We start from the raw sequence: 10,023 nt of genomic DNA, 5'->3' as shown, positions 1-10,023 counted from the left end.
CCTTCTTTCCTCCAAATATCTAACCTATGAAGACATCAAGAGTGTGTATTTTCCCTCTCAGAACGCGTGCCTGAGTCCTGCCTGTGCTCCCCAGATGTCTGGTTTAACTCTGCCACCTCTTGCTCCTCTGCTCTGGGTGCAAGTGCTAGGAACTCTATTCAGAACAAATGCCGATTATTTTTTTTTCTTTTTGAGACTCCCACCAGTGATTCCCTAACTGTTTTTAAGCAGAACCCAGAAGTCAGCCAGATTCATGACTCAGAACAGCTCCTCTGGAATCCAGCACTTCCAATTTGAGAATGCTTCCCTGGTAGCTCAGTACTGCTCAAGCTCAAGTCAGCAAAATCACTTCCCTGCCTGACGTGGGAGAGTGACTCACTTTCTGCTGATGAGGCAAGAGCCCTCAGTACTCCTTTGTACTACAGATGTATTTTGAGGTGGTGGGTTATAGCTGTCCATGTAGTCTCAATAGCACCTTGCACAGGACTAACCTAGGATCATCTGTTTTCCCAATAATTGGAAGTGAAACTTCAGCCATCCCTCCTCCCTTTTCAGAACCAGCCTCTGTCTGATCGATTTTCTCCAGCTTTTCCTTTGCTCAGCTCTTTGAACTCTATAGGATTTACACTTTTTTTCTGTTTCATTCATCATTGACACTGTCTGGTCCTGTAGGATTGCCTGAGTGCCTGAAAACTGGATGCTGTTGTGCTCTCTGTCGTACACCATTCAAGGAGGGTTTTGTATTTTTTTCCAAATTTCTCTGAAACTTAAGTAATTCTTTTGCCATCAGTTATTAGGACCCGTGAGTTTTGCACTTTACGGTTTCCATGTTCTTCTCAAGGTTGTTTCAGCTCGTGATTATTGCAGGAGGAAGAGGAAAACTGTGCCACCACCAAGATCAGAGTGAAGTTCCATTCTTGGACTGCATACCCACCACCCTCTGCCCTAGAGCAAGGGGTCACCTTTGCTGTAGGCAGACTTAAGGGCAGAGTAGCTTGATTACAGACAATGATAGAACAGTTACTCAGTCCATGTAATGGTTAGAAGACATGCCAGTTCTCAGCTGGGAACATCAACACCAGCCCCTCACAGTTCAATACGTGGAGTGCACATAACTGTGACTAAATGAACACACAAGCCCCAAGCTGGCACAACATCCAGTCAGGAGAGACACTTCTTCAGGCTACACGTGGCAATTTTCCAGTCAGTCTGAAGCTAAATGTTGGATGGGATTAGGGAGGTAACAAACACATCTTCATTTCCATTTTGGATGGGACTGAAACGGTGAGCAGCATTCGTGGTGCACGACACAGACCCTTTTCAGAAGGTGTGCCAGAGCCTCCTCAAGGGACATGAATGTGTAGTCTAAACAGAGTTCCCAGTGCTCCAGCTCAGGTCCTGCATCCACCATGAACGTGTATGCTTTGAAACTTCGAAAATGAATTTTTTTTCCTTTTAAAATTCACCACCAGCAAGAAAAATAAAGCCAGCTTACATACTGACGTACTTACATGATGTCTTCAGTCATAATAAAATATTTTTGTTTGAATAAAGAAGCTTCTGAAAATTATTTGGGCCTATTTTCTGTTCTAAGCAAAATAAATATGAGAAACATAACACATGGAATGCACTCTGGAAAACATACCTCATCACTTCGTAATTACGACACTGCAAATAACATAGAGAAAGGCTCAATTTTGTGCCTTACAAAGTATCTATACACCATGCAGTGTCGAGAGAAAAGAATAAAAATGCACCAAATATTTCAAAAATTAAATTAACTTATTGGGAAGAGTGAAAAGTGACCGTGAACCCAAGTGTCCAAGGGAGAGGGATTTTATTTCCTGCTGGTGTGTGACCGAGTCTGTGCTATGTGGTAATAACAATCTGCTGGATTGCATCTCCCGTTGGGTCCAGGTGGCCCCTGTGCTCCGGGTGAGCCTGGCGTTCCTGGTGGGCCTGGCAGGCCAGTAGCTGGTAAAATAAAGTTAGAATTAGCAGAGTCCTTGCCAGAGAGTGTGCAGTGCCCTGAGTTTCATCACCACCAGTCAGCTGCATGCCAGCTCAGCCGCGAGAAGACAGGTGGATTTGACCTCATGCTACAACCAAGCTTGGGAGGAAAGGCAAGGGTGTAAAACCAATGTGAAAAACAGGAGAAAGACCTGTTAGTTCATAAATAACAACAGCAGAAATAAATCTGGAGACTTGTACCTGCAGGGCCAGGTGGTCCAGGGTTACCGGGTAGTCCAATTCCAGGCTCTCCTCTTTCCCCTTTCTGTCCTCTATAACCTACACAGAATAAAGATAGGAAAATAAGAGCACCCTCTTATTATTCACAGTGATCTTTTCTATATCTTGTTGACAGGCAATTACCATGACAAATGTAATTGGGAAAGCACATGCTCACTTGTTTTTTCAGATACTGGTATTTTATTTGCTGAGACAACTCTTAAGTTCCTTCTGGAAAATATGAGCATTTCTAGCAGTAACTGTTGCATTCTCTGCCAAAGGACTCCTGCTCTGTTCACTAGCTGGGCCTTTCCTCTAGAATTAAGGTTACCTTCTTGAAGTTCCTCTAATAAAGAGCCAAATGCCTATTCTGCTCCAGTTTGATGAAGTGATGTAAAGCACCAACCCAGAGGCCATCTAGAGTCGCGTACTTCTCTCATAGCCCACAAACTGAGTAAGACTTCACCCTCTCTGCTCTACATAAATCCTTACATTTGCAGTTTTAGACTGTAATCTGGTATTTTATGGTTAGACATTCCTCTGTATGTGAGAGAAGAGCCACTGCTCCATCAGCATTACCTAGCTGCCCTCATGTGGAATGAAGCATCTTCAGAGTTTGTATAGATTTTGGGTTTGAGGCCTACCTTGACCCAAGTAGCTGTATATTGTTAACAAGGTATGATTATCAACTATTCTTTGAATATGTACATTTGTTTTTTCACAGGCCATAGCTTTATATTTATCTAAATAGCTTCCATTTTCTCAGGTGCTGCAACTTGTGCCCAACCCCTGTTTCTTTTTCCTTGAACTGTTTGTATTTTTCCAACTGTTTTATTAGTTGGAAACACTCTGGCTGCTTTAGAGTAGACGACTCATGGCTATTGGTAAAACATGTTCATATTTCAACTAAAGAATCCATCTACAAATGTACCTTTTCTGTCCAGACCAGGTAAATTATGCAGGTCAGAGGATGAGGCATTTTTAAAGGAATAGGGAACCTGCCACAACCCCTTACTTTAAAAGAAATTACAAGGAAACCCTCTTCTTTCCCCAACATCTCAGATGCTGGCATGTAATGTGACAAATGCTGAAGATTAATTTGCCAACTTCTGGTCATATTTGGAATTAAATTTGTCCTGCTTCAGGGACCAGTGTATTTCTAGCCTCATCTATGCCATACAATAAACTTGCACTTGTGAAGAACTGTAACTCGGTTTGAATTAAGAGAGTCACTGCTAATCAGCCATCACAGCAGTGTCAATCCACCTGATGACTCATGAAGGTTAACAGACACTGCAGGTGATTGGCAAAGGTTGTCTTGTCACTGTGCTGTGGCAACACTGGTACCTTACAGGGTATTCCAGAAATAAACTACTGGGAGCACTGTGAGTACCAGTTGAGGGTTACGACAAACACGATGCAGTAGGAACAGTACACAGAGTATTCAAGCAAGCTTATTATACACTTCAGTAGAAAGTCTATTCTCTGTTGCAATCATTCTGGGTTTCAAAACAGAGCATCAATCATCTTACTCTTCTCTCGGCACCCAACAAGGAAATTACAGTGAGGCAAAAACTTGAGAAAACGCATGCAGAGTGACACACATAACAAAAGGAAATCAACAGTTTAAAAGCTCATGGGCAAACAAATTTAGTATTAATCATGCATTCTGGTCACTGAGTTGTGTTAAGCAAACTGCACAAGGCATATATGCACACAAGCTATAGAGACTCAGAAAAAGGAGTATGCAGGTGTTTGTATGTGACTCTTGGTTTTGCTCTTTAATGACCACAGTAGTATTTAGAACTACACGAAGTTGGTTTGCTCTGAAAAACCTTGTGCAACACATAGTATTGCTGCTGTTTAAAAAGCTCAATCATACAACCACAGGATCCACTATGTGTCCTATTTATTATGCATTTCTCTATGCTTTTTAATTTACAATCAATAGTTACAGTGCATTTCCCACTACAAACCCAGTTAACTGCAATTTTACAAAGTAGTGCTGCCACTAATAATTTGTTTTGCATTTCTTTAGTCAGGAGAAGAGAGAGAAATCACAGGTACCATATATCACATTAACAATGTCCATGATAACCATTGCTGTAGGTCTCTGACACACTGTAATTGAAAGGGACTGAGATAGACTGAAGGATTCTGTAAACATCACTGGAATTCAAGACAATAATGAAAAAAAAATCCACAACAGGACAAAAAGCAATCTGCCAATGCAAATATATAAACCAGGGTAGTGTAAACCATTACTGGCTGTATCCAAATACACATGCAAAGGTGCAGTTGGTACACAGTGGCTGTTAAGTTCTGCTGACACTGAAGTTTAATACAAAAATCCCCAGATATCCTTTCTAACAATAAGGTTTTATTTAGTAGGATGCAAGCATATTATCAAACAGACCTATATGTAAACAATCTGAAAGTGTAATGTGTAATTCTGGCAGAAAAATATCTGATTTTTAATGAGGTATATTTTGCTCAGAAGCAGGACCATGATTACACTTCTAGAGGATAAGATCACCTCCTTTCTGAGCTTAAAGTGACAAACTCATACACAGTCAAAGGAAAATATTACCATACACATAAACCAGATTTTGATTTACTCTTTTTAATGTAAAGGCACACCTAAGGTGCTATCTGCTTTCACTGGCAGTATTGCAATTCCAGTAAGAGGCACCTGCTGAATTCAAAAGGCAACTGTTTTAGCAAAGCCCTTGACTTGGGCTCTAGAAGTTCTGTTGTGATTTCTGCAACCCAAAAGTAGTGATATATAAACACATACCCAACGTGGGTAGTATGGTAAATGCTTGGTAGCAGTACATAGCAAGTATGTGTTCCAATGGATAAGCTTTCTTCTGCTCAAGGATGAGTAGTGACAGCTGAAATACAGTTCTTGGATTGGTGCTCCCCACAAATATCATGGTCAGAGGCATTGCTACTGCAACACCCTCAGCTCTACATGGAAATGACACAAGTTCATGTCTATGAACTTGGAGGTAAAAAAGTATTTAAACTGCTCCAGAAGGTATTTCACCTATATCACGGAGACCCTCTTCCATCAGCATGGAGAATGCAGCACCTGAAACTAGCATGTCAAGTATCCAGAGAAATCTGAGGTTCTTTAATACAAATACAAGGCAAACACATGATCACAACAGGGAACAATGAGACCAAAGTATCCACTGCACTTTACTGTGCAAACACTCTGTTCTGAAGAAGAAAAAGGCTGTAAAGCAACAGGAAGGGTGCTAAGAGCAAACTCTCTCATCCAGACCCCTGTGCCTATTCTGAACTCCTTCTGAGAGGTAGTAGCTGGGTTTCAAATCAAAGTAAAACAGGTTAACTTCAACCTCTGCAGTAGAGAATGAGAGGTAACTCTTGACATTTTAGAAAAAAGACTGTCTGGATAACATCCACTGCAACAGGTTCCTGATGTCAGACAGGGTTTCTACATGCTTCCACTACACCAGTCAATAAGTATAAGAAGACACAAATTTGACAGCAGAAATTACCAATATAGATAAGGAGATTTCACTATTCATCTTATGGTATTTTTATTTTCTGAGCTGTGATGTTTGATTCCTCAAAGCTACCATGAGTTATGAGGACTTATAAAAAACTCATTTCCTTAATTTGATAGAAGGAGTGAATTTTAATTAAGATGAAATCTTCTTTTCTCTATTGAGAAAAAAAAAATCAATAGTGATATTAACATAAGGATTGCAAAATTATCCCAAAGTGCATTTCATCTAATGGACCAAAATTCACTTACTATTTAAGCTCTAAAAATCCAATTTAGTCAGTGGAGTTAATTGAGCTAGATCCTGTAAGACATGACAAACTGACTGACTCTTTGCAAATGGATGACATTGCTATAACTTGCCTCTAGAGTTATGAAATAAACTTTCTGTTTCTCTATGAGACATTAACATACTTTAAAACTCATCCAGAGTTCAGTTCCTCTGTTCCTCCTTAAGCAGATGCTGTACATTTCACAGGTAACACTGAATCAATCTCAGCTTACTGATGCTTATGCCATAGGTTATTTTTTAAAATGAAGAAATATATAAATCTTCCAGTTGCTATTTGAATACCAATTACATGAAGAAATATATAAATCTTCCAGTTGTTATTTGAATACCAATTACATGTTTTGTAATTTACACTGCATTTCTTTGATATATTTTGGTTGCATGCTGTTTTTTTACTGGGACCATCCTATATAATCAGGATTATTTGTACCTGAACCACTGAGAAATATCTGAGGAACACTATGAACATCCTTGCTGAAGGCCAGCAGGTAAGAATTCTGGACTTCCTTACAAGGGAATGACTCTGTGGTCCAGTAACTCTTTAAATACTCTTTTTGTAAAACCATCCCTACACTTCCAAAAGATAGCATCTATGTTTTCTGTTTCTGGGGCTAACTCCCTACCTATTGTTCTGCTGTGCAGAAGGCTCTGCTGGATATCCCAGGCCATTTCCTGGGGGAACTGGCAGCACACTCCAGGTGTCTGAAGGGACCCCTGTGAATCCACAGGTGAGGTTATCCCCTCCTCAGACACACAGTAACACCTGCCTTTCCTGCTGGCTCCAGCAGGCTCTGTGCTCAGCATGCAGCACCACAACAGGAGATGTTCATGGAAGTCATATGAATTGCTTACCAAAAGCATCTATTTCTTCTCACTGTCTGTCTGGGATGAGTCACTCACTCTGCTAGCCCAGACACGTATTACTGCACACAGCAAATCCCTGGAGTTGGCAATTTGGGCTGCAAGTGAGAAATACACTAAGGAGTGTCTGTCAGTTAATACCAAATGTGCATTAGGACTGGGGCATATGTGCACCGTGTGCTGCCTTGATGCTCTCAGCCACACGTGCACATAATGTGCTTCTCCAAGAGGTCTTGTTTGCTATGTATTTAATGGCTGAAGACAAGTTGGAATATAGAAGGATACTTTTCAATTTGCTCAGAGGTTTGAATTTCTTTTTACTCTTGGCACAGAACAATAACATGCAGGGGCACAGCTGGGTAAGGCATGAATGGTATTTGTAGGTGCTTCTCTCACAGGACTCTCTCTTATTCAGAGTGTAAAAAGCAAGCAAAGCAAACTTTTGGTATTCCTTCCTTGGAAGTGCAATGTTATATCTCTTTTGATGTATCAGAGAAGTAAATGCTTCTCACTCAGCTTACCTTTTACTAACCAAAAAAGAGTATTGAGCATATGGGTAAAACAAATGGAAATCCTGTGTACATCGGGCACTACTTTTACTTAAGCATAAGGCATGAAAAAGCAGCTTTTTTTTTTTCTTTTTTTCAAGCATAGCTATCATCTTTTACTCTTGATGCTTACTAGCTGGAAATGAAACCTAGTACAACGTTTCACTTCCCAGAAGCATCTGAGACTATCCACGACGTACATCGTCATTGACCAATCTGGCACTGACATTGAAGTTGACTGTTTACGATGATCTGAATATTTAGGTAACGATGAAGTCAGTGTTGTAAGATTCTAAGCCTTTAATTGTTTTCCTTGATCCTTTTTTTCTTGTTCTTCTCATTCTGAGCTCATCACATTTTTCAAGCTTCTGTCAGGGGTTTGCTCTTATCACTGTTAGTAAGTCTTTATTCTTCTGATAGCTTTAGGATCCACACATCTTCAGCTTTGCTCTCATGTTCTTCATTCCAGTCTGACTTGCTCTGACTCCAGAGCAGACCAAACTAACAAAAGATAATAAAGAACTCCCTACAGATAAACTGCAAATTACATATTACCCACCCACAAAATATTATTCATCGACAAATTCTTTTTTCCTTTTAGCCTGTTCTTGTCTTCCTTTTAATCCCTGAGAAGCTGAGCCTACAGCAGAGCACAACTACAGTGAACCTGGATCCCCTGAAGCTAATTTTGCAGTAAAAGGCAGTTCAGTGAAATGAGAGTCCTGTACTGTCCAAATGCATTGCAATGCACAAATTACTGTTAAGGGTATAGTGAAAAGCCAATTACTCTGAATTTTTGTTGTGAAAATAGATTTCTTCATGGCAAGAAGAATTCATGTAGTAATACTTCAGTTTTCACTGCTTCTTAAAGAAGAATATTTGCCTTCAGTTTTTCCTCCCCCGTGTTGTCTCAGGATCAAAGCTGAGAGCACTCAAACTAGGAGATCAATTTTTTTTTCCTTAAATAAGATGGTCTCTCAATATGAAGCAGGATCTAAATAGTGAACTACTTTGGAGAAAAAAAATAACTGCTACAGTAGTCTGTCAGCTTTAGATCTGTCAATAATTAACTTTATCATTTATTAGAATAAAATGCACTGATTAGGAGTTTTTAATCAGTAAAATCCACACGTTTACCATGGGTTAATATTTAGAACTAGTCTGGAAAAAAATAAGTATGTAAGTTTAAAAGTTAATCATTAGGAAGCTAGATAGGTAATCCTGGCTTATTTAATCATCATTAGCAAGTGGATAAGGATTTCAAGATACAATATATGGGAACATTTCTTGGAATTCCTACCTTGAATTCCACGTTCTCCTGGTGGCCCTGGCAAACCATCCTTTCCTGGTGGCCCTGGTGACCCATCTTTTCCTGGGGGCCCTGGTTTGCCATGAGCTTGGGAGGCAAGCATTGCAGCAGGGAGCTTCAGCTGTGATACAAACTGAGCCATCCTTTCTTCAGTAATAAAAGACACAAGAAAAAGCTGGTAAGAAATCTGTTAGCAAAATACCAGAAAATAAATAAATCCCAAAGCCCCAGCAAAAGTTTCTAGAAGTAAGGTGTTTAATCCTTCTAAGTGTTGAGGTATTAAATGCTCCAATAAGCACTGAGGCTTCCAGTTCCAACCCAGACTCATGTCTGAGTCTTTACCCTTTGAAATTATTGGAATGAACTTGTATTGAATTTTCTTTTACTACTCTGTATTACTAATGTATTTGAATATTTCAAATGACTTCTGTCTCCTGCTCATGGAAGCACTTAAAATACATAAGTGGAATAATTAGTACTTAACACAGCCATGAGGGGCTGCCTTAGATGTTTCTAACTCATATTAAGTTGCAAACTAGATATTAAATACCATGAACCGATCTGGGAATGTGATGAAACCCTGAAAACAGTTGTGAAAAAACCTGAAAGTGCTCAGCAAAGATTATTAATAGCAGATATTTCAGCATGAACTGTTCATGCTGGTGGAACAAATTGCACTTAGTAAGATTTTAGTGTTCCTTAGAGGTAGACAAGGTAGGTACTAACCTAGACTCAGTCTCATTTATAGCAGGTTTAAACCCTAAACATTCCACAATTTAGTGGGTATTTACTGTGGTGGAGTTTTAAGAAAAAAAAGATGGGATAAAGACAAAAGTAGGCATCAAACAAAAAGGAAGCAAGGCAATGGAAAATAGAGTCAAAACAAAGTGAAACGAAGCCAAAAAGGAAAGATCTGTGGGACCACTAGTGAGGTGTAGAAAATGAAATAGCTATAAAGACAAAACTCCATTATACCCTGCAGGCAGAGCACCTTCTTTCTGTGAATAGACTGAATACTTGTTGCCATTCTCTTTGAATGGGAAAAGGAGGTGACTTCAGCCAACAAACTGCCCTTGAAACACATAGTAGGTTCAGCTCCTGAGGAGTAGCAGTTTGGGTGATAATAGACAAAACGACAGCCTTGTTATAAAGTGAAAACCTGCCTGAACAGGTTAAAAACTCTCAAGCTTTGTATGATTTCTTTTATCCCTAAAAGATAAAAGGGCTTGTATCCACAGATATTCATGAT

General features: G+C 39.7%; 1 protein-coding gene across 1 annotated transcript in view; it reads right to left on the bottom strand.

The window, feature by feature from the left end:
• Positions 1-1,436: 1,436 nt before the first annotated feature.
• LOC103800825 (collagen alpha-1(XIX) chain-like) overlaps positions 1,437-10,023 on the bottom strand; it is a gene marked incomplete at its 5' end in the record, with an annotated part of 33,583 nt that continues 24,996 nt past the window's right edge. The window contains 3 exons of the mRNA XM_009073210.1: positions 1,437-1,974; positions 2,212-2,289; positions 8,766-8,921. Coding sequence (XP_009071458.1) covers positions 1,838-1,974; positions 2,212-2,289; positions 8,766-8,921 — 371 coding nt within the window. The remainder of the gene's footprint in view (positions 1,975-2,211; positions 2,290-8,765; positions 8,922-10,023) is intronic.

The sequence above is a fragment of the Acanthisitta chloris genome, unplaced genomic scaffold, assembly GCF_000695815.1.
Source record: "Acanthisitta chloris isolate BGI_N310 unplaced genomic scaffold, ASM69581v1 scaffold23804, whole genome shotgun sequence".
NCBI lineage: Eukaryota > Metazoa > Chordata > Aves > Passeriformes > Acanthisittidae > Acanthisitta > Acanthisitta chloris.
The sequence above is the reverse complement of the archived record's forward strand: the minus strand, read 5'-3'. Positions and strand labels throughout refer to the sequence as shown.